General features: G+C 32.1%; 1 protein-coding gene across 1 annotated transcript in view; it reads right to left on the bottom strand.

Moving 5' to 3' along the window:
• The window catches only part of LOC106469502, a 31,220-nt gene that overhangs the window by 3,676 nt on the left and 1,594 nt on the right, over positions 1 to 25,950 (bottom strand). The window contains exons 2-11 of the mRNA XM_022398041.1: positions 25,218 to 25,309; positions 24,487 to 24,646; positions 21,865 to 23,322; positions 17,145 to 17,895; positions 14,050 to 14,264; positions 11,772 to 12,000; positions 8,177 to 8,958; positions 6,182 to 6,385; positions 4,562 to 4,698; positions 1,069 to 1,194 (exon numbers count right to left, since the gene is read on the bottom strand). Of these exons, the coding sequence (XP_022253749.1) occupies positions 1,069 to 1,194; positions 4,562 to 4,698; positions 6,182 to 6,385; positions 8,177 to 8,958; positions 11,772 to 12,000; positions 14,050 to 14,264; positions 17,145 to 17,895; positions 21,865 to 23,322; positions 24,487 to 24,646; positions 25,218 to 25,309 (4,154 nt within the window). The remainder of the gene's footprint in view (positions 1 to 1,068; positions 1,195 to 4,561; positions 4,699 to 6,181; positions 6,386 to 8,176; positions 8,959 to 11,771; positions 12,001 to 14,049; positions 14,265 to 17,144; positions 17,896 to 21,864; positions 23,323 to 24,486; positions 24,647 to 25,217; positions 25,310 to 25,950) is intronic.

The following is a 25,950-nucleotide window of genomic DNA, read 5'->3' as shown; positions in this document are numbered from 1 at the left end:
GACGTTTCGAAAGGTGGAATACTTTCGAAACGTCGTCCTCTACATTTGTAGGTTTCTACAACATGCAGTTGTTAAGGAACCACATCTATTTATTGATATTTATCCTATCTTCTAATTCTTATTTCATAAGGAAATACTGTTAAACCTTGTTAATTTGAACGCACTTATAATACAGTAGTTCTTCCAGATTATCAAAAATCTGGATAGTTGAATCAGTAAGTTTGAATACAACGGATGTTCTATTAATAGCATGCATTGTCAATGAATAAATGTATCAGGGCAAATTAATAAGGATGGGCATGAAACTGGTAAAAACAAACAAAACAACAACTATATTTACAATAAACTTATCAATAATTATACAAGTTAATTACACAATCAAAGTAGCATATGTTATTATCTTCACATAAATCATCATTTCATTCAAACCTATGACTTATCTACAGAATACAAATTACATCGTTAATGTATTGCTTTTTTGTATTAAAAAACATCACATTTTAATGATGCCGATATTTCTAAGTATCTTTATTTTGGAGCACGACTGTAGTATAAATCACTTAGTTTATATCTACATCTATACTCAGGAAAATTCTCATAAACCAATAACAACCGCAAGTAAAAGAAAAAAGATCATTCTCACGAAATCTGTCATAAGCCAGCACACACAGTGAGTAGTGGTGTTTCATGATTAGTAACTATCATCTCATTTCCTTTTCTGGTGGACTCCTACTTGACTCTCGTGGAGTCGTGTATCCACAGGAAACACATTTTTAATAAAAAAGTAGCGTTCATAATCAGAATGGGAATATATATGGACTATTGATTAAATTTCATGTTCTGAAGATTTGTCTATACGAAAGAATCATCTGGATTAATGGGGGTTCACTTTAATTCATACATTAGATCTCACGGAGACCAGGATCAAAAAAGTAATCAATTTTTTGGGGGGGTTTATTCACACACTCAATTAAATCATATTATTTAAAAAAAATATTCCACAATAACCACTTATACTTTAAGACTTTTTCTGTATTTAAAATAATTGTTGAGAGTATATATTTCAACCAACCTTTTCCACAGTGAGAGCAATCAAAATCACGTTTTTCTTGGTGCGATTTCAAGTGATTGTAAAGCCCCATTTTTGAAGACAATTGTTTGCTGCATCCTTCCCAAGGGCAAGACACTGGAGGGCTGTAAAAAAATGGTATTTACACACAATGTTTTATATATATAACATACATAGTTAGATACAAACGCTGATACATTACTTACTGGATGGACTGAAACAGTAAATTGTATTTTTTAAACCACACTATTTACTTATTTTTTTAAGTGCATCTGTGAATAGAAAAAAGACAAAATATTTTCAAATTTATTTTCTACATTGAAACTCATTATGTATTATTGTTGCTTATATCTGGTAGAAGTAATGTTTAAATTTAAAATGTTATATTAATACCCTAAAAGCTCATTCAAGGAAGAACAAAGGTGATTCTCACACAACTAATCTAAACCATTATGTGTGTCTGCTTATAATTGGCAAACCACAAGACTGACTGTCACCAAACGTGGCAAGTATCCCCTATGTCACCCACGTGGTGGTGGTGGAGGGGGGGCAGTATGTCTTCCCCATGCATTGAATGGATATTTCAACTAGTGCTTCCCAGAATATTGGTGTGTACTATTTTGTAGCAGGTTTTCAATAATTGTCTTTGGTGACAATAAATAACTTGATAAAGAAATAATATATAATAGTTTACTAAAACTTCACTTTTTTTTTGTGTATTTAAAAAAAAAACAGTTTCACTCAAGTGAAGTTCAAGGCTATTTTCAATCTTTAATATAATGAGCTAGGTCGACCTGGCTGACAATAACATCTTGCATCAAACAAATGTTAAAACTTCCATCTACTTCTACTTAAAGTCCTGTTTCTATAGTTTTTGACTATCCAGGATGTCTCTTTGATTACACAAATTCTAAAATCTTAAAAAGTTTCAAACAGCTCTAACAACAGTGACCAATAAACAAACCATAAAATAATGTCACCTTGCATGTCAATAAACATACAATACAAAAGAAATGATAGTAAAATATAACAATATAAACCAGAGGTGGCCAAACTTACAGCACCCATGTTACAAATGGCACGCTAAAAAAAAAGTCATAATCCTATTGGTGGAGGGTTGTCACATGATGGTTTACATGTGGAGATGCTGTGAACCACACTGATCGTGGAGTAGGTGGGAGTTTCAAGACTTGTGACATCCAAAATTATTTTTCATATAGAGGGCAGCACTGAACGAGAATAGCTACTATCAAAAAACTTGCAGACCATTGGTAATGTAAAAAATATCACATGCTGTGGTAAATAAAAACAAATTTTGTTTGAAATTTCCATACAAACATAATTTTATTAAAATACATGTTATCTCATTAATTATTTCATTTCTTTTTTTAATACCTCTGATTGCTTGTACTCCCTTCCCTCCCCATTCCTATGGATTTTGGTTTGAAGTGCTTTTTACAGGTCAGTGGTACCTTACTCAAAATTCAGAGCTTAAAATTGGCCCAACTGTGAAAAAGGTTGGCCACCCCTGTAATATACCATAAAACAGTATTTGCAAATGAAATATGATAAACTGCAGGTGAGCAAAGCCTTGTATATACAAACTTGAATGAGAAGTATAACCATTGGTTTGCTGAAACTGGACCAGCAGAATCTTGTACATACAAAATTTAATGGGATATTGACAAAATTATGTAAGATTAGCAGAACCTCGTATACACAACATATAACACAATACATTCCTGTATTAAGGTAGATTAACAAAACTTGTACATACAAATAATAACAGATTATGTCACTGTCTTATTTTCGAAAGATAAGCAGAACCTTGTAGACAGTAAACTTCAAAGAAACTGAATCAGTCATAATACGCAATTTTTATTCTTTCTTCACAAAAAGTAAAATGAATAGTATTGTAACATAAAATGTTATTTTGATTTACTTACACAAAAATGTTTTTTTTTTGGTTTGCTTTAATGTTTGATGAGATGCACAATACACAGCAAATTTACAAGAGAAATCTGAAGCAGTTTATATGCCAACAGAGAATTTTATTTATTAGTACCAGGAACCACCACCATTAGTTCAAATAAATATATTAAACTATACAAGTCATTGAAAAATACCTTAATGTTCCTCTGAAGATGTTGAATTTTGGCAATATCATCGCACAAAAAAATATTCAACACCATTGGAAGACTAAATTTATTAATGTTAGACAACTTCCAAAACAAGATGGGTACAAAATAACATGCAAGTACTTTAGGCGTGTGAAATTTTATAGAGTGGTACATCACAAAACAATTCGGATAAAACATTTCTTCGAATAAAAGAAATGTAAAATTTGTGCGCTCAAGATTTTAACTTATGACTGACTATCACTGTTTTAGATTTTGAGTAAAACATGTTTAAAAAAAATATATAGCCCATAAGATTCATATAGTTCTATTGAACAGTTCAAAGGCCTTTAAACAAATATTAGAGAATTAATCTAAGGTTGTTTCTAGTGGTCTTGTGGAGTTCACAAAATTATTGTCAATGTGTTTACTGTTACTGACACCGTCAGTGAATTATTACACATTACAAGCTAAGGTTGACATTTTTATTTCTTTAATCATACTCACAAAAGGCCAAACTTTGAAAAAGGAACTGCTACACACAAAATTACCTACTTCTGAAGAGAGCTGAATTTTGGTCTAATAATATCAATGATGAGAATGAATATTTTTTGGACAATTCAAATTTCAGTAATACCTATCAAAATTTTATCAAAAACTTTAGTGACACATTTGCTGATTTTGAAAGGACTTAACATGAGCCTATAGTGGTAATAAAACTTTTTTTTTTTTATCCAATAAGGAGTTTTATTTCTTAACAAGTATGGGTAGAAGTTTTAAAATTTTATTTCACTGGTTTAGACCTTTTAGAATTTACATATAACTAATAAAATACTTAAAAGCCATGAATAATATTATTATAGCAAGCCAGTAACATTCACAGCAACTAAACATGTGACAGACCAGTGTTTCTCAACTTTATTCTTTTGCTCAAGACACTCCTACACACTCTACAATTTTCACAGCACCATTAACATTTTTTAGCTTAGCTTAGTTAATAGGGGAGGGGGAGTCATAGAGATAACAACATTGGGCTCAAATCTCACGGCACCACAGTTGAGAAACACTGGATCAGACCAGTCAGCTTTTGTTATACTTCTTGAAACTAATAAAACAATTGAGCAAAATACTAAAAGTCTCATAAAAGCAAATTTAAATTTTCTAAAATGAGTCTGATGGTAAATAATGACAAACTATTTTACTTTATAACGCATTATAAAATTTTATCCACACACAGACATTACTATCTATGATTTTCAATAGATTAAAAATTTAGCTTTAAAATAATTACCCATCAATTTACCATTATTTTAATATAGTAACTTCTGAAGATGTACAGTTTTTTTTTTCCATTAATAGAGTTAAAACAACTTACTCGTGTACTTCCAAGTGAGCACTGAGCTGTTCTTTCTGTAAGAAGCGTCTCCGACACTTGGGGCACTCATGAACAATTCCATGACCAGATAAGTGGCCCCATAATGCTTGTGAACTTTCCATTTTTACACCACAAATCTAATAAAAGTATACAAAAAATCCACAATCAAGTTTAGAAAGCTACAGTATCCCAAATCCCTTATAAAATAACACAGAATTACTGCTACAGATCCAAACAGTTGGTATGTATGTACTTGTATTAACATATACCACCGATCATTTTCAATATTACAAATATTGATTTCTTATATAGTTACAACTTCTGTAGTCGGTCTGAGTAAAAGGTGAAATACGTCTTTTCACATTTCATTTGCATAATCTGTAGAACTTCCTAAATGAATATCATTTCTGTTTAAAGTAAAATTTCATAGTTTCTCTCATATTCTCTACCCTAACACTAACTGTCGCAAAGTCATCAATGCGGTCTGAGTAAAAGGTGAAATACGTCTTTTCACATTTCATTTGCATAATCTGTAGAACTTCCTAAATGAATATCATTTCTGTTTAAAGTAAAATTTCATAGTTTCTCTCATATTCTCTACCCTAACACTAACTGTCGCAAAGTCATCAATGCACAGTGAAACTAAAAGCTAAAAAATACCATTTGTTCCTCTGTAATAACTATAGTATTGATTAGAAACTTCCAAATTACTCATCTTAACAGTATCCTTTTCACATCCACTTCCTTTTATTTTATTGACCTATTTCTATACTTAGTACTCACTGAGGCAGTGAGCTATTTTTTAGCTATTTTCATATAGCACTTGAGCTCATGAAACTTGATGTTTTACTGAAGTTTTGTTATGTTAAATTGAGAAGTTATCTAATTTTTATACACTTTAGTTACCTTTGTTGTAAAAATATGTAATAATGAATAAAATATATATATACATAACAAGAAGGATCTGAGGTACTTACTGTGTCCTCAAGCTCATTTGCACATGATCAAACATTTTAGACATTTTTCTGTAAGCCTCATTGAATCTCAGAGATTCGGGTGTTCCAAAAAAATAATACGTAGCTTTCAAATATGTATTTTACAACCAAAAATATGCCAGTCACTACAACAGAATGTCTCAAAACTACTATAGTTTATCTGGCTTTCAAAGTATGCTCTGAATAGGTTAAAAACTCTGTTGGGTGTTTGGAGTAGCACCAGAATGCTAAAGGAATGGGAAATATCTAAGAGGTGAATAATCCAGGTGTTAAAATCAAGACAAGAGATTGGTTCAAGTGGTAAACAACTTAGAAAGTCAAAGAGACAAGGGGTAAGGGGCTTCTCTGATTTTTAACAAATTTCTTTGATATCTCAGCAAATCAAGAAGGTAGGAGGTACTAATTAAGAAGTTAAAGCAGAAGATTTATGCAATTTTGAATTATAAATTATGTTTTCATCCAAGTTTATTGACATACATGGAATATAAAGTTGTTTAAATTTTGTATGTAATATTAAAAGATGTGACAAGCACAAAAGAGTTAGGCCTTGACGTACGAATACCCTGAAAAATATATTCCAGTATATAGGTAAAACGAAATAGTAAAAATACTGAATATAGCATACCTCACAGACATTTGCCATCTCTGGATGAACACTCTGAATGTGGTTTCTCCGTGGCCCAGGTTGAACAAAAGTCAGGCCACAATACTTACACCGATACTGGTGACTCTCGGTTTCCATATGCTTTACAAAGATTGCAAACAACCCAAACCAACTGAGGCACACCTTACAACGGTAGTTACGAGGTTCACTATGAAAATATTTCTCCTGAAAAAAAAAACAAAAAAAAACTATTGATGTTACAAAATGCAAGATATAGAATTGTGTCAATTTATTTTGTATTACTCCAAGGTAGCTTATAACACTTCAAGGACTTTAAAAATCAGAAAGTCTGATACAAGATTCTCAAGTATCTCAATAACATTTAGATATCAAACAATAATCTGATTTTATTCACACAATCAGTGAAATTGTTTTTGGACCTAACCCAAAGAAATTTACAAAATACTAATATAAACTTATACATTGCTCTTTCTTTTACAAGATTGTTCCAGTTTTTAACAATTTACTGAAATGTTTGTGAATTAATAAAACCCCACACACATGTAGCAAAACTCCCAATAAACTGTAACAATAGTCCACCATATACACAATATTCGAAGATACCTCCGAGAGCAAATAATGAGGAAAATCCATGCACTCTTAAAAATAAGGAAACCCGTGACAGAGCAATTAACTCTATTATCAATGAGCAGCAAGTCGTCGTGTAACACGCTTGGAATTATTATTATTATACTGATTAATGTCATGAAAATAATCAACCAATCAAAATTAGTATCATCAATTTTCCTACCATCCACATTTCGTATGAGAATAACCGAGTAGTTGAATACAACCGACTAATAAGCCCAATGATTAATCGATTAGCTAGTTCTACATTAATTGCCCAACTCCACTTCTGTGATCAACAATCAGAAACCAGTGCTTCTACTTTTGCTAAAACTATAAATGAACCTTTATGTGAAAATTAATAGAGAAATAGATAATAATTACTTTGTGGATTATTGAAAATAATCTAATTAGTCTAATAATTAGATCAAAGTTACTGAAAATAATATAATTAGTCTAATAATTAGATCAAAGTTACTGAAAATACTGTAGTCTAATAATTAGATCAAAGTTACTGAAAATACTGTAGTCTAATAATTAGATCAAAGTTACTGAAAATACTGTAGTCTAATAATTTGATCAAAGTTACTGAAAATAATATAATTAGATCAAAGTTACTGAAAATACTGTAGTCTAATAATTAGATCAAAGTTACTGAAAATACTGTAGTCTAATAATTAGATTACAGTTACTGAAAATACCATAGTCTAATAATTAGATCAAAGTTACTGAAAATACTGTAGTCTAATAATTAGATTACAGTTACTGAAAACACTGTAGTCTAATAATTAGATTAAAGTTACTGAAAATACTGTAGTCTAATAATTAGATCAAAGTTACTGATAATATTCACAGTGATCAAGGCTGCTTCAGGAAACACGCTACTCTGACCAAAATCAGTTAAAACAACATTTCAAAAATTTACTTGTAACAATTACAAGAATAAGTTGAAGTTACTGGAACACTGAAACTTGATAGAAAAATTTACAAAATTATCCAGCTCAAATGTTCAACATACTTAACTCTCAACTTGTTTTCATGCTGTTCATTACCAGTGAATGTCTGCACGTTTTTGCCTGTTACAATTACTTACTAATTCTTTTTTGTATAAAAATGCAGAAGAGACTCTTCCCAATGACTAGTGGAATTAATTGCAATATAGATGATTATTTATATATATTTTTGGTGTGAGTCACATGTTTTTAGGAATCCTGTAACCAAAGTCATGGAACCACAAGCAAGACATTTTGTATGTAAACAGTTTAGCAAAATATTTTTGAAAAGCTGATGAAGTGGTCTATATGAACTCCATCAGTAATGATACAGTTAAAGAATTAACTTTGTAGTTGACATCTGTCTGTTGGATAAACATTCTAATAATAACTGTACCTGAGTTTTTATGTATTTTGTACCATGTTGTGGGCTGAAAATATGATCTTGAAGGTTCTTGCTGTCTTCAAAAACCATGTCACAAAGGCTACAAAAACTCTCAGACTTTTGGTTGTGCTTCTGGGCATGACACTGAAATGCTGCTGCACTGCTGAAAGTATGCTTACAGTCACTAATTATACACTGAAATCTTTTCTCCAGGCTATGAACATTGTACATGTGCATATAATAGAGAGGATAACTTTGGATTACCATTTCACACAAGTGACAGTAATGGCCAACTTTTGAAGGGAAACCAAGCTCAACTAATTGTTTATCAGTTGGCACATCTTTGATCATAATGAATTCTGTCCTAGCTTGTGTTTTATCTTCAACACTGTTTTGGGGTAATGATTCTTGAATTCCATTTTGTTGTGTTTCAGTAACACCAGCAGGTGAGTCGACATTCGTTTTCTGATCATTGCATCCGTTAGTAACAGGTTGAGTATTTATCACATTCTCTGAAATGGAAGTTTCTTTAACTGCTGATTCCCCACCTTCTTTACTCTCAGAAATTTCTGAATCTGTAACTAATGGAGCTTTACATTCTTCAGTGTGATTATCTTCACTTGTCATTTCTGAAGACGTTATACTGTCCATTTCTGGCTTCAGGACATTTTCTTCATGATGAGGAGCAGGTACTTCTTCTGAACTGGCTGATGACACTAGCGGATTGTGGTTTTTGGATGCAGTAATTTCAGTAACACTGCTACATTGTTTTGTGTTCTTTCCATTGTTAAGATCTAAAAAGAAAAAGAAATTTTTTTCTTTTTTACTCCTAAGTTACAATCTTTATATCACAGCTTAAATAACATATACTTATCGAGATAAATCAAAGCTCAGCTTCTATTTTCTCAATATGTCTGTCAGACAAGTGACAAACACAAAAAAGGAAAAAGGATTAACTATTATCTCTCTCAAACCTAACTGGAATACACACCACTATTTCCTAGGCTTAAACAATATAATCCAAGTAATTGAGCATTTTTATATTACAAAGAAAAAGGACAAAAGCATGCAGCTTTACCTTAGATATTTAATTTTTTTAATTAATCATTTGCAGAGTAATTTAAGTTCAATATAAAACATCCAGATAACTTTACATAGTTTGCATTGACAAGTTTTAAGCATTACTTTAATATTGGTACAAATTAGATTCAGGAATTACCAGTGTTTTGTTATGGTGCTAACAAGTGTTTATTACATAAATAGTACATTAAAATTTACTTATATCTGTTGTACATTGGTTTTAACTGTTAAATTACAAGTGCCGATAACATTAGGTTTAAAACTGAGTGAAACTGAACAAGTCGAGAAGTATATCATAATACGTACTAAAAAAAAAAGGAGTATATAACACAAATATATGAAGGTGAATCTCTATTTGTGAGTTAAGTTTGTTACCCACAGTTCATGGGTTGTTTAATACTTTAATAGGTATTGATGATTTCAGCTCATGCAACATGGAGTAGGTGTATCAAAAGTTATTCTAATTGTTGTTTTAAAATATTAGTTATTGTCATTTCTTTGGGTGTACACAATTATGAATTGATTAAAAGTTCATTGCTGGATCAGCAAGTAGAAAATAAATCCCTTCCATGTTGCACAGATAGATACCGATATCCAATTAGTAACTTATAACTATCCACAATAATCAGCAGATTTAGGAAACATTTTGGAGAAACAAAACAACCACAGAACATTAAAGGAAGCAAACATAACTGAAATACAATCTTAATTCATGATGATTAACAATTGAGATCTTTATAAGGGATTCTCTGCTTGTATATTCAATACGATTTCTACTAACTGTAACTGTCGGATCAGTATAAGGCTAAAACACAGGAACTCGAGTTTGTTCATGTCATTCTGTTACATCAGAGCCAAAATTTCTAATGTGATATCTGTCTATCCTAGATTACCTACATCAACATTCATTTTTAGTAAACACATTCAATAAAGTTTAACCTCCTGGGTCATGTGAATTTGTAATGTGTTTCGTTTTAATTTAATTGTATTTTATCTTTCACGTTAAAGAAATACATACTGGTTAATATGTGTGTATATACACACACACGTGAAACACAAAATACCAAAATTGCAGAATATACAATCAATATAGATGTCCTAAGTGCAATTCTAGTTATACAAGTTCAAAAATCAGACTTAGAGAACACACTGATTTAAGATTAAACAAGTTTCTGTATCAACTAAAGTATGGCTAAGGATGTCTAAGATGGAGGATTAGTGCCAATTTATTACTTTTTACAAGGATGTCAACCAACTAAATACAGAACACTTGCACGAACATTTTGAAAAACCTTGCTTTGATACAACAATCTTTTTCCAACTGCGTAATGATGAATTATACCAATTTTTATATTACTCCTTCCGCTACTTATTAAAACCTATGTAGCTATACAACATTGTAATTATAAATTATTCATTAGATACTCAGCATACAGAAGTATTAAATCATATATTTCTAACAACAGTCACACAATGAAATTTGAAAATATTCACAAAAGTGTATTAAACAATTATCAGTGATATTTCCAATCAATTATCTGTTATACAAACTGATGCATGGGTTGATGATACATGTTGGAGAAAAATATACCCTAAACTTTATATGGAAATCAACACAAATGCTGCACCATGTCAGCCACATTGTAGCTTCTTTACATTTTGATGCTGTGGGTATGTACAGGAATAGTCAGTAAGAGGACAGTGAGCTTTTCTATCGATATGAAAAAATGTCACACGAACTACTGTTAGTATAGAGCAACGATACATATTTTTTGTACATTTTGTACAAAAATAATCATAAAATTAACTCAAACATTATTGTAATATTGTAACTGATAAATACTGGATATGTGTCCAGTCAACTGTTGTATTGCAACATAAAACTCAATGTTTTGGACAAAATCTTCAACTCAAACAGTACTTGTGAATTGTGCTGGCAATACAGCTTTGAAAAATAAATTACATGCTGCTAAGTTACTTTAAACACTTATTAAAACAAACAACCACTTAAAAATATTCCTACTGATGCCCATGTACGTAGATATGTTCCTACTGATGCCCTTGTACGTAGATATGTTCCTACTGATGCCCTTGTACGTAGATATGTTCCTACTGATGCCCATGTACGTAGATATGTTCCTACCGATGCCCATGTACGTAGATATGTTCCTACCGATGCCCATGTACGTAGATATGTTCCTACCGATGCCCATGTACGTAGATATATTCCTACCGATGCCCATGTACGTAGATATATTCCTACCGATGCCCATGTACGTAGATATATTCCTACCGATGCCCATGTACGTAGATATATTCCTTCTGATGCCCATGTACGTAGATAAATTCCTACCGATCCCCATGTATGTAGATAAATTCCTACCGATCCCCATGTACATAGATATATTCCTACCGATCCCCATGTACATACATATATTCCTACAAATGCCCATGTACATACACATATTCCTACCGACGCCCACGTACATACATATATTCCTATTGATACCCATGTACATAAACATACCTGGTAACTCTTCATACGAGTGATCTGGAATTTCTCGATCCACCCAACGCATGTGAACATGCTTCTGGTGTTCATGACACAAATCTGCTGTTGGAAACCTCATACAGCACACAAAACATGTACTTTCAGCTGTACTGCTATCTAGTGATTTACCCAGAATGTTCGAATTCTGGGTATCTCTGTTTTCTGTGTTCTCAGGTGAGAGATGCACTCCTTCCTCCATATGTTTCTATTTAAAAAATTAAGCTGATTACAATACCTTTTAATTATCCATACATACATTATAAAAACTCCATTTATCAAAGATTTAAAACAAAACACTGTAATCCAATTTTTTAGTTAAAATAAAAGCTTGTTAGAAAACATACAACTGATTTGTAAACCATTTGTTATTATTATACAACTCTACCCTAAACTATGATGCTACTTCATCCAAATCATATCTAGACCCTCTTTTCAAAATAAATAAACAAAAATTTAAAGGAATCTATTTCAAAAATAAAAATGAATTATAACAATATGTAAAGTATAGTAATATAGATTTGTACATTGAAGTATGTATTTCCACGTGAAACAAAATGTAAAGAATATCAAATACAGAGATCGTTTAATATAGTTTCAATAAACTTGTATATATTTGTTTGTTTGTTTTGGATTTCGCGCAAAGCTACACGAGGGCTATCTGCGCTAGCCGTCCCTGATTTAGCAGTGAGAGACTAGAGAGAAGGCAGCTAGTCATCACCACCCACCGCCAACTCTTGGGCTACTCTTTTACCAACGAATAGTGGGATTGACCATCACATTATAACGCCCCCACGGCTGAAAGGGCGAGCATGTTTGGTGTGACGGGGATTCAAACCCGCGACCTGCGGATTGTGAGTCGAGTGCCCTAACCACCTGGCCATGCTGGGCCATCTTGTATATATTTATAAAAATCTGTTGTTTCCAGAACTTCATCCAGTGCACCAAATGCACATTTGACTTGACGTAGTAAAACAATATACTTTGGTAGCTATATTTCAAAACACATTTCATCGTAACCATTTTGCAGACCGACCGAAATCTCCCTGTGGACTGGCACCGATCCAGCAGTTGGGAACCAACGATGTAGAATGCCTTAACCAGTGGATCACGGGACACAGTGGCAACACTTGTGACATTGTAGCACAATGAGGTTGATGATAATTTAAGTTGCATCATTCTTTAAGGCACCAATACAGGTAAGAAGAATGTTGACTCATAAATAAGCAATATAAATAGTGTTTCTGATCTTAAACTAAAGGTTTCATTGGCAGCAACATACAACAAACAAGGTATACTCGAAATTCTACTAAATAAACACTTTTTTTCAGTGGAAACCTGTACTGGGCCAGTAAAGAATTATGCAATTTAAATTTATATTAGACTTATTGTGATGTAATATTTGTTTTAGAGTATAGCGACATTGGGCTATCTGCTGTGTCCACCACAGGGAATCAAACCCCAGATTTTAACACTGTAAGTCCGTATAGACTTACTGCTGTCCCACCAGATGGCGTGATTTAATATAACACACATTAATACTAATCATCGATGTCTTTTTAATGGTTACATTCACAAAAAAAGGAAGAATGTAAAATATTCAACATTAAAACTTCAAGATATTTTCAAAATGTAACAGTTCAATTATATGATCTTCAGTTTGTATTGAAAGACGATTATTAGTAAATTATAACAATAGTTAAAAAGTATGTCAAAATAATTTCACATGTGACTTTATTAATTCTAAATTGACAAAGAAGTGAAAAGTTATTTTCACTCTACAGAAAAGTTCTATGAAGCAAGGATGAACGTGTGAAAAAATGACATCACTGTTTGAGTTTGCTTCCCCTATACATATGTTTAATTAGTATCATTTACAACCCCATATATATATATAGTATCATCTACAATTTGATTAAACCTACCCTGCCTTTATTACATACTAATTACGAGATAAACAAAAATGAAATAAAAACTCTCTTAACACACTTTATTTTTTAATGACCATAATATGCACTGAAAAGCAGCAGATAACGTAGAAATATAACAAATATTACTAATCTCCAGAAAATTATCATAATTTTTATGTTTCTCTCTATCAGCTTTATCAAAGGATAGTTATACCATTGCCAATACTGTCTACCAGTTTAAAACTATGTTGGTATGGTGTAACTACCCCGTGATCTGGTGCAACAAAATAGTGGGAATAAAACTACTTTTTCTGGTTATTAAGTCATTTTGAAATTTCTTTACATACCTTAATATCCTCTTCAGCTGTAAATGTCAAAGAACAAAGGTTACACTTATAGAAAACTGTTCCTGAACCAACATTAGGTTCACTTTGCTGATCTGCTTCTGGTTTATTCGTAGGTGTTAATGTTTGACAGTTCTCACACTGGGCCAGATGAGTCGCAAGCTGATTCTCCTCCTCACACGGATAATGACACTTAATACAGGACCAAATATTTGGTGCTGAAGAGAAAGATGAAAAACACAATAAGCATTTCAGAGATCTCTCAGTTTTTAACTCGGTGTATAGAAGTATTTCACAAGTGATGAACTAAATGTTTTGAAACACTGACTATCTATTAATCTTGTCTGCTCTGAACTCACACACACTGTAAATTCAAACATGTATCTTATATAACAGATGCTCAACTCAGATTTAATCTTTATTTTAGTCTAGACACATCCTTTTTCAAAGCCAACATGTAGATTTATTGACCCAAATTAAAAATAAAAATCAGGATTTATAAGATGTACTCATCTGTTAAGATATTAGGCACAATTTGGTTCAGAAAACTACAAAAGCAACTAGTCTGAGAAAAAGTAAACTCAATACACTCAGAAGTAATGTCAGGTATTAAAAAAGTTTCACAGATTTTCTAACATAGAAGCTAATATTAATGCTTATCTATTTTGCTTAGAAAACAAGACTAGAATCAATTTTAGCTTTTCTAAGAGAATTTTGTACTCATTTAATTAAATCACTTCTCTAATAGCACATCCATGCATTTTTGAAAATCAACACGACTTCACATTACCAACACGAGCTAAGACCTATAACAGAAAATCACTATTTTAGCTGTATTTAAAATTATTGTTCATCCATATAATTTAAAATAATAGTAAAAAGGTAGTACAAAACTAAGCTCAATAATGTTTATAGTTAAAAAAAATAAAATAAGTAACTGATTATTAGCTATTAAAATACATTTTATAAGTTTTATAGTATTGTTGTTCTCAAACACTACACTAAAGAAGGCGCTGACTAGAATGTTGGTAAACACGTTTTCTGGAGTTCAAGCTGTTTTCACTTGAAGAAAGAGTTCTTTTACTCTAGTATTTATTATGTTCATAAAACCTACAGGGTGTTCAAGAAGTCTGGACCCATAGGGAAAAATACACAATGTATTATTTATTTATTTATTATACAAATTGCATGCCATTAACAGTCATACACATATCAATTCTTGGTAAACTGTGCATCAGGGTAGTTTCTTTCCTGAAATATGTACAATTGACATTAGAAATAATGTCTATTTTCCCTTCGGGTCCAGACGTCTGGGACACCCTGTATTATGTATTCTTGTTCCTCTGTATTATGTTGTTCTTGTTTCTATGACATAAAAGTAGCCTACACTTTACATGCATAAAATCCCAATTTTTCATAAGAAAAAAGGAGGATATAAAAAAAAAAAACTAATTAACTTGAGTCACTGTCACTAAGTATTGTTTAATCTTGACAGCCTAAAACATATTTTGGTCTCCTTGTAATTATCTTTCTTTTAGCTACGCACCTCATCTGTTAATACCCAAGATTTAACTAACTATTTTGTGAAATTTCTATGTGAACGTCATGGCTTAAAGTTAACGAGACATAAGCACTGTCAACCTTACACAATGTAGTCTTAAAACAGCATTCACCGGGGGTGAGTAATAGACTAACTGGACGGTTTTCAAGCTTGTAAAACAAAATTGTTTAGAAAATTATCCCATTTTACATAGTAACCACATTGGCTAGTTACAGCCATTCTTAGACTCTGACGAGTGGTAAACTTTTGAAGTATTTCACTCACTGTCTAATGATGATCCTAAACTACTGTTGAGATACCGGACCAAACGCCCAATAAATCTATTAAACTTTGAAAAAACTACAATTGCTATTGGTGTTGCAAAAATTCAAATTTGTCGATGTATTTTTATACAAAATCTTTTTCAATGGTATTTACGATCCTTTATAGTTGTTTTATCATATAATACATGTAACAATTTTCAACTGGATACTTAAAATATGGTCAGAATCTTCACACATGCCTCCACCTCCGATTTTTTAAAATTATAGTAGATGGTCAATTTTTTGTTAAAAATATCAAACCATGTCATGGAAGGGTGGACTATTGCTGTTGCATTAAATGTTGTGGGTTTGTGTATTTCTTAAACTTTCCCATATGAGGTCACCACAATAACCAAAATTTGCAGAGCAATTGTTGTTCATTTTTGAGGTGGGAGACACACCCATAGCTTCATGTTAAATACAATAAGATATATTTTAACTTAACGTTTGAAATATTTATGATGTAATCCACATACACATTAATATCTATAATAATAATAATAATAATAATAATAAAACTTTAATAGAGATCTTTAGTTTATCACAACACATAACAGTGCACGAGTTTTTTCAAAAAATAGTTTCGTACAAAAGAACAGTAATAGTACTAACTAGAATGTCACGATGTTAAAAAAACACACAGGTTCATGAAGTCTTGATAGAAATGAATAAAATCCCTATAACCCAAGTGCTTTCAAAAGGCGGACCTTTCTTCTTCAGGGGCAAACTGAAGCTCAGGTTATAGGGTTTTTATTCATTTTTAACAAGAACGTCACTGTACTATAAAGTTGTTGTGTTTGGGCTTTATTTTTAATATGCTATTTCAATTCTTAAAAAAAAAATAGGGAGGGAGATGTATATATATATAATTGAAAAAACATACTTTCTACCAAGGGGGCAATGATGTATTAACAGAGATGTTCTGGGAAAAACCATTCTTAATCATCCTCATTTCTAGTAGGTAACACTATTTGGCAAGATCTATCATTTATCCAAATACAGAATGTCTTTTTCTTTGGAAAAATAATTTTTTTTTGTGGGAAACCTTTATCTGTTGGCTGAATTTTTTGAATCACAATGTGCTCATGTGTGTTACATTTCTGTAACCCTGGCTCGCATATATCAAATATTGGAAATAAAACGTAGTATATGCCTTACAGACACACACACAATGTTTATAAATTTGTTTTTAAATCATGTCATTTTTTATAACTACGACAAAAAAAGAAACTTACCAGTCTGCACAGCATGGGTCTGTTGCATGTGTGCAACCAATCCTCCTCTTTCTTTGAAGTGTAATTGGCAAGCCGGGCACTTAGAATCAAGAATAGCAGAAAGATGATTCTGTCGAACGTGAAGTTGCAACTTGTAAGGCTGAGGTGAACAAAAATTACAATGACGGCAGACAAAAGTTTTCATGCTGTGAACAGTTTTCATGTGGTCAAGATGAGAAGTAATGGTTGATGATGGATATGAACACATGCTACAGTAGAAAAATCTACCTAAAAATGAAATCTGGGACTCTGGAATATTGCGTACTACTTTTCCATGACTGGTTGAATAATGTTCATGAACTTGGTTGATGTTTCGTAGTAAAGCTTGACAAAACCGGCACTTGGATTTCAAAACTGTATTTTGATTTACGTTAGAAGGAATACATACAAACACATGGCTTTCCTCATACTGAGCTTTCATGATGGTGGTTACTAGATCGTGAACTTTACGGTAATGTTTTTCTAGGTCTCGGACGGTTTTGAAATTATTTTTTTCAGGACAAATCATGCACTTTTGCACCTTTTCACTGGGTGAGAAAACCTGAGAAAAGAGATACACACCCACAAAAGTGTCTTTATTTTCTGCTTCTTCTACTGGTAATTCACTTTCAATAAGCAGTACAGTGTTAGGTAATTTTGACATGGAGCTATCATCAACAGGATCGAGGGTGCATTCTTCAAGTTTAGGTAAACCAAAGGAATTGCACTCTTCCTAGAAACAACAACAACAAAAAATTATTGTACATGATACGGAAACCTGAAAAAACACAACATTTTGTTATTCCTACAATATTTCAAAAAGTACCAGAACTATAAAACTTGCCAACATTATTCAGCATTTCATAAAAAAAAAAAATCAAGAGTCAACCAAATATGTATGTGTTTGGCCTACTGTATATACATGAAGCGTGGCAAGCTTTTAGTAAAATGTAAAAGTGTACTGTACACAAAGAATCAAATGCATTACAAAAGTATCATGTTTGTGAATTGATGACTTCATTCTGATTCAGAAAAATCAGACTACTTTTGTTCATCTTCGAATTTGCCTAACCTCTAGAACTTTCGAGATACACATCTCTTTTTTTTTTCAGTATCCCTGTATACTGTATCTGGTATTTACTCTCTTCTACCACCAACTGTCATTAAATCTGCAATGTAGGGTAAAATGAATAGTTGATAACTCTATAAAATATATATCATGTTGAAAGGCAATCTGTAAAAGGTCATGGTATGCACATGTTGACCCCTAGCCATGCAAGTTACTTATGATCAAAAATGTTTATACAAAGACATTAAAACCTTTCAACAATTTACTGTTACTTGGCAATAACTACGTTCTTTTTGTCATTAATACTGGAAAATGGAACGTTTTATTTCACCTATTAACTGGCTCTAATCTTTCACTGGGGCATGGAAGATACAGTTACGCATGATAAAATTAATGGTGGTATAAATGGGTATATGAGATTTGGACAGAATTTGTGGTACTTGTGTCATACACCCCTACCAGAATAAACAAGGTATGTGGGTGTTTATAATGATACTTGAGTACAAAGCCACTATTCTAAGTACAACTTGGACGATTCTGTGCTTAGTATTGTTGTTGAAACATTATAATAAAGCTTCACGTGTGTTTATGCTAGTCAGAAAACTTCTAGGACAATTTTGTTGACGTATATACAACCCTGATGTTTACTTGACAAGATTCAGAACCCTGCTCTAAGCACACCTGTAGAATTTGAGAGTGGATAATTCATTATTGAAATTACTATGTTATTATTTTTTTGAATACTGAAAAGGATAGAACATTTGATATTATATCATGTTAATTTTATCAAATAAGCCTTAACGGGTCCTATATGGATAACATGAAATTCAACAATAGAATGAACGTAAGATCAAATATCAAAATTTCCTCATTACAGCTGTTAACTATAGTGAAAAGATGACATGACAACTTGTAATTCAGAAATAATGCATTGTACGATAAACAATTTTTATACGGGTTAAAGTGCGGTACTCCTGAAACAATTAATGATGAGGTTATCGGCAATCCACCAGGTGTGTGTGTGTGTTCTTTAGTTATTTTGTGACAAATTTTTACTGAACAATCTGTGAACTAGTCATGATAGTCTATATCCAGTTTATTTATGTACCAAACCAATTGTGGCTTCATGACTCTGGTCATTATAGGATTCCTAATAACAAATAATTAACAAAAAATACTGTCAACATAACAATTAATTTGACTAATTACTAAACATAATGCAGCATTCAGACTTCTCCAGCGGTACACGGTATAAACACAAGCCAGTAATTTGAGAGGTAAAAATTGTCACACCTTTCTTAACTGGGAACTACTAATGGTTTTACCTTTAAACTTGGAAATAACCATCATTTACTTAAAAGTTATTATTCAAATTATTTGGTCATTAAACCCAATAGTCAGGAAAACATTTTATATGAAGCTGATTTTCATTTATTCTCCTTACAGACCTTTTAAATGTCACCTACATCCAAGAAGAACTCACATAAGCTACCTTTCCTCACAAACAATATCCAGCATTACTACTACTACTACTACTACAAGCTACTCGATAAACATTAATGTTCAAATGGTATAAGATGATAGTGAATGTGAACGCAGAATACTGTACTGACGTGCATCAAACAGAATTTGATGTTACTGAGATTAACACAACTGTTACTAGCAAATCAATAAACGATCAGGCATCAGTGCTGCACATGCAGGTTTGACATATTTTCTGATGAACTGTACACACGATTATAAAAATAAAATGTATACCAATTTGAGTAACACAAAACTGAGCCTAACTCATCTGCAAAACATCAACACAATAGAATCAAATAAGTAACAATACAAAACAAACTATCTTAGCAACTGAATAAACTGTAGCTTCTAAATTACTTTTAACCCATCATTCACTACTTCTGAAAACTATGTATCACTAGTTATAAACGACAAATGTAAACAATAGTAGGTCCACATCATCATTTCAAATAAACAAATTATAGGAGTACAATTCTGTAACATGAACATACTATTATGTTTGAACAAATAAACAAATTATAGGAGTACAATTCTGTAACATGAACATACTATTGTGTTTGAACAAATAAACAAATTATAGGAGTACAATTCTGTAACATGAACATACTATTGTGTTTGAACAAATAAACAAATTATAGGAGTACAATACTGTAACATGAACACACTATTGTGTTTGAACAAATAAACAAATTATAGGAGTACAATACCATTGTGTTTGAACAAATAAACAAATTATAGGAGTACAATACCATTGTGTTTGAACAAATAAACAAATTATAGGAGTACAATACTGTAACATGAACATACTATTGTGTTTGAACAAATAAACAAATTATAGGAGTACAATACCATTGTGTTTGAACAAATAAACAAACATTTTCAAATTCTTTACTTAAAAACAAATAGTAATGTACAAAACGTACTCTCTAATTAAATATAAACACTGTTTCTTTGGAAGTTTAACAAATCAGAATATTGTTTAAAATGTTTAACTAAATTAATTCAAATAGCAACTATTGCAAACTTAGTATCATTTTGAGATGGGAACTTGTTTTAAATGCAATATTTTATGCTTTCTTCTGAATGCATTTATATAAATATAACAGTACTGTCTGTTGTCTGTCCATGTAACTACTTCGCAGGGTGTGGATAGATCTTCGCCAAAACTGGTATGGAGGTTCATTAGGCCTATGTGGGAGTGCATACAAATTTTCAGTTTTGCATGTTGCATTTTGTGGTTTTTATGGGCATTTTTTACCACTACCTAACCTCCTGTAAGTGGCGAGCGAGGCATGTTATGATGTGTGGCAGTGAAAGCCGCAAGGAAGCTGTCGCGCTGATGTCGCTGGACTCGCCCAGAGGACTTGTCCCGAGTGCTTGTGTATGCATGGCTTAGATGCTGTGCCCCCGCCTGTATGTGCTCTACCATTTCCATATTCATGGCGTGTTAGATCCCACTTTTTTCCCCATTTTTTTGTAATAATAATTCATGATTGTGTGGCGGCTAAGCATCGGTAGAATTATCGATGTACTGCTGTCTATGATGATGATGATGATCTTCACCAAATTTGGTATGGAAAGGTACATACAAATTTTCAGTTTAGCATTTTGCGGTTTTTATGGGCATTTTTGCGTTTTCACATTTTTTTTTAACACTACTTCGCCCGCTGTTGATGTATCTTCACCAAATTTGCCATGATGGTTTGTTGGGTCCATGCAGAGGTACATGCACATCTGCAGTTTTACATATTGTATTTTGCAGTTCTTATGGGCATTTTTTTCAATTACATATAAAGGAAGCAACTTGTCATTTTCTAAGATAACCTTTCATTAACCCTGAATTTACATAGCTTCCATCCAGGGGACGAGCACTCCAAGTTAGTTTCAAATAGTGTACTATTAAAATAAAAATTCAGATTTAAATTAGCTAATAACTTAGAAATTTTGTCTCGTTCGTAAGTTTGAATCAGACAGACAAATAACTGCGAATACTTGTTGCTTCTAAACGATACATAATGTCATTGTACAGAATTGTATATGTCAAATCATTATTTTGAAGACAACAAAAGGTAAGCTATACTTTTAAATATTTATTTTATCATAACTTACCTGATTTGGAGTTGTACTTGAAAAAGCTTTCAACTTGGATTCTGCTTTTAGCAGGGCCTTTTGTGTATCAGAACAGTTTACTTCTACCAAAGTTTTATCTGGCATTGATACAAAAAAACGATTTTTCTGATGACCTCTGAGGATTTCCTTCCCAGGGTTTTCTTCTGGTGGAGGAGGACCCTCTAAATGGGGTGGCAAACCAAACTGGTTAATTAATGCATTAGGATCTTGCACCTGCGCCTTCGTACTTTTTGGTGGTCTCCCAACTTTCCGTTTTTTAACTACAGTTTTTAAGTTATAGAGGTTATCACCTGAAAGAACATTAGACTTAACAAAATTGACACGGTTATCTTTAGAGCAGGTGAATTTACCTCCTCGAGTCTTTTTGAGGGAAGAAAATGATTTCAACACATTTTTTTTATCTTTCTTTACAAAATCAACTTTTGAGTTTTTCTCAATACAGGACATCTTATTTTTGGTATTAATAATTGCACGCTTTTCACTATTAATTTGTCTAATGCTTTGGACTCTCCCTCGGCCACGGCTTCTAGACCTAAAGGCTCCCCGAACAACAAGAGTTTGTTTTTTTACTGAAAATTCTGGTTCAGTTTCTTCATCTCCTTGACTTGATTCACTAACATCACAAACCTCATATTTGTTAGGATCTTGTCTGTTATTTACCATTTCATTTATTTTCCCCCTTCCTCTACCATGAACTGAACCTTTCGGTCTACCTCGGCTTCTACCTCTTGTGTGTTCGTAGCCCGATTCACGTTTCACTAATTTGTACGATTTTGTAACATGATTGCTGAGAAAACTAAGCCTGTCATCATCTTTAAAGTGTTCTTTGCCTCGATACTTGCCATTACGGCCTAGAAGGTAAACCTTTTCAGTATTCAAAATAAGATATGAAAAGTACTTTCTGAAGGAATAATTTTTTACATTTGCACTGTTCTCTAAACAAGATTTAGGAATAAAAATGGTTGAAGAATCACTATCACTATCATAATCCAGTTCAGATTTCTTGGGTTCACGAGTTTTTTTATGAAGAACCTTACTCTCACCAACTTCACTAGATTTCTGACTATTTTTTGTGTGATGTTTTCGCTGACAAACTGACTTGATGAAATTCCTGGCAGCCATACTAGTAGAACGCCTACTACGAATTTTTCCTTCTGAAGCCTGGGGTTGTTCTACCTCATTTGATTCTATTTGAGAATCAACTAATAAAGAATGGGTGTTGTCAACACCAACCAATGGAAGATCTTTAACAATGGCTTTATCATCTTTGTCAACTTCTTTAGAATTATCCTGTTCTGGCAGAGATGTACAATTTTCTTTGTTCTCCTGGATGTTTTTGATAACATCTTTATCTTTCTCTGTGTCTGAAGTCTCCTGCAAAGACGTATCAGGTTTATCTTCTTTGACAAGTAGTTCGTGAGAAATTTCAGAACAATCCTATTTAAAGTAATAAAAAATGAATATAAAATACATAAAAACAATATGTTATATGTTACATGAGCTGTTTAAAATTTCTTACATTCACACCTTTCATTTTCAGCAGCATCTTACTGTAGTAATTTGTTATTGCAAGGCTTAATTAGATGACGTTCTAAATGGTAAATTAAAGAAAAATTCGACAAAGTTTCAGTTGTTTTTTTTTTCAGTCATCTTCGTAACAAAAGAAGGTGTTAAGTTACAATGTTACTACAATGTAAGATCTAACAGTATTGCTACAAAACACAAATTTATATTCTAAAATGTTACATCATGCATTGAAGTAACCAAGTGTAGTGTTAATTCTAGTTAAATAATTGAAAATAATTTGTAAACATGACAATTTTAGTTTACTGCCATTGATTATAAATAAACATATATTATTATTTATTCATATCTGCAAGTATTAATTCAACTTTAGGGCTATCTGCGCTAACCGTATCTAGTTTAGAAGTGACAGACTAGAGGGAAGGCAGCTATCAATGCCATTCACTGCAAACTCTTACCAACCAAAAGTGGGATTGACCATTACATTATAATGCCCCAATGATTGAAGGGGCAAGCAGGAGTGGTTATGGGATGCAAACTTATTACCCATAAAATGAGAGTTGAAGACCCTAAACGCTAAGCCATGCCAGGTCAAATCAATACAACAGAAATGAGGAAATGCAATAGTACAGTAGAAACTCACCAGTAGTTCAATCTACAAAATAATATTACCATAAACAGAAATCGCTAAGAATAAACATATTTGCTTTAACGAGTGATTATTAACTGCCCTAAATTTACTTAAAAAGTTTTGATTTTCCTAAGCCTAATCCGGAAACTTACGTTTGTTTGCCCAAAGCCATAAACTCTATCAAATTATATTTAAAATTTCTTGGACTGATATTCATCTTCTTCACGTTTTTAATGTGAAGTTTAAGGTGAGCTGTTATTTAGGTCAGACTTACTATATTGTTTTATAAAGGTAATTTGCATAAATATATGAAAAATAAGGAGAGCTTGCAAAGGATATATATATATATATATATATATACACACCAAACAAAGTAACATAAAATATAAATTTTAGCACAGTGCTAATTTACATAGATCATATTATACACATATATATGTATATACCCTAAGTTCAACCTTGACTTTCTTCAATTCTACACCAGGGGTGTCAGAAGTTTGGCCTTTTCGTTTTTTCGGGGAAGATTTACATCTTATATTCTGTTCATACTCTTCTATTAGATCTTTACTCAAGATATTTTCTTCTGGCTCCCAACAGTTTTCAGAACTGAAAAAAAAAAAACATTGTCAGAGCTGCAACAAAGTAGGAAATTAAGAGATGTTAAGTTTTTGCACATAATGATGTAATTTATACAAGACTTGTTCTGGTTATCACGTTATGCTTTAATTAAACCTAATAAACCAGCAAAGATTTTTTAATACTTTGATTCTCTGTTACTTTTAACTAATAACAAGAGGGAATCCTCAATAGCCGCAGCACTTGAAATTCTTTTAGGCAGGATTAAAGTAAATTAATCTATGAGACCTTGGGTGTGGTCAAACACATCAATCCTGAATCCAAAACTGTAATTAGATCTCAAATCGGTCAAGAGATGACAGCACTATGAGCTAAAAGTTTGTACTTGAAAAAAACAAACAAAAAAACTCTCAGCTATTCCATGAGCCGTGGCTAAAAATATTAAGGAATCTTTTAACTCAGTTGACTATGTTGTGCAGCATCTATGAAAACATTACCAAAAAACAACTTATCAAAACAGGTATTACTATTTTAACATATTTAAAAACTATGGCAAAAAGTATTACTTTCAAAAGTAAAAAAAAAGTCATAAAAATCTCACTCTGGATAATTTTTCCATTTGATGAGATATTCCACTTTATCTTTGTGCTTTCGTTTGTTGAGAATTTTTTCCACTGAGAATATTTTTTTTGCCTGTTTGAAAAAAAAATGAAAAATGAGACTATTAACTGGACAAAAAAACAGTATCTTCCAAACAATACCAAGTACACTTATCTCGCATCTTAAAGTCTAATATCAAAATATTTGATTGCTTTACATGATATAAATTTACACTTTTGATATCCACTTTTCCCATTCAAATTGTTAAGTTAAAATAAAGTACAAAATTTACCTAAAAAAATTATTATAAATTCAAAGTACTTGTATGAATATAGTCTGCTGGAAAACAAAAACTGTTGAAAACCTTACAATATTACTCTTATATTTGATGGTTGTTATTTGGTAGTTTTATTATTTATTAATATTATTATTTATTATTAATTTTTGAACAGCAATCTTATTGCATTTTACGGATTTTTAGTCATAATTCTCAGGCAGATGTTTGTTTGTTTGTTTTGAATTTCACACAAAGCTACACGAGGGCTATCTGCCCCAGCCGTCCTTAATTTAGCAGTTTGAGACTAGATGGAAGGCAGCTAGTCATCACCACCCACTGCCAACTCTTGGGCTACTCTTTTACCAACGAATAGTGGGATTGACCGTCTCATTATAACGCCCTGCAGCTGAAAGGGCGAGCATGTTTGGTGTGATGGGGATTTGAATCCACGACCTCA

Source organism: Limulus polyphemus, unplaced genomic scaffold (genome assembly GCF_000517525.1).
Source record: "Limulus polyphemus unplaced genomic scaffold, Limulus_polyphemus-2.1.2 Scaffold3517, whole genome shotgun sequence".
Taxonomy (NCBI): domain Eukaryota; kingdom Metazoa; phylum Arthropoda; class Merostomata; order Xiphosura; family Limulidae; genus Limulus; species Limulus polyphemus.
This window is presented reverse-complemented; position numbering and strand designations above follow the sequence as displayed.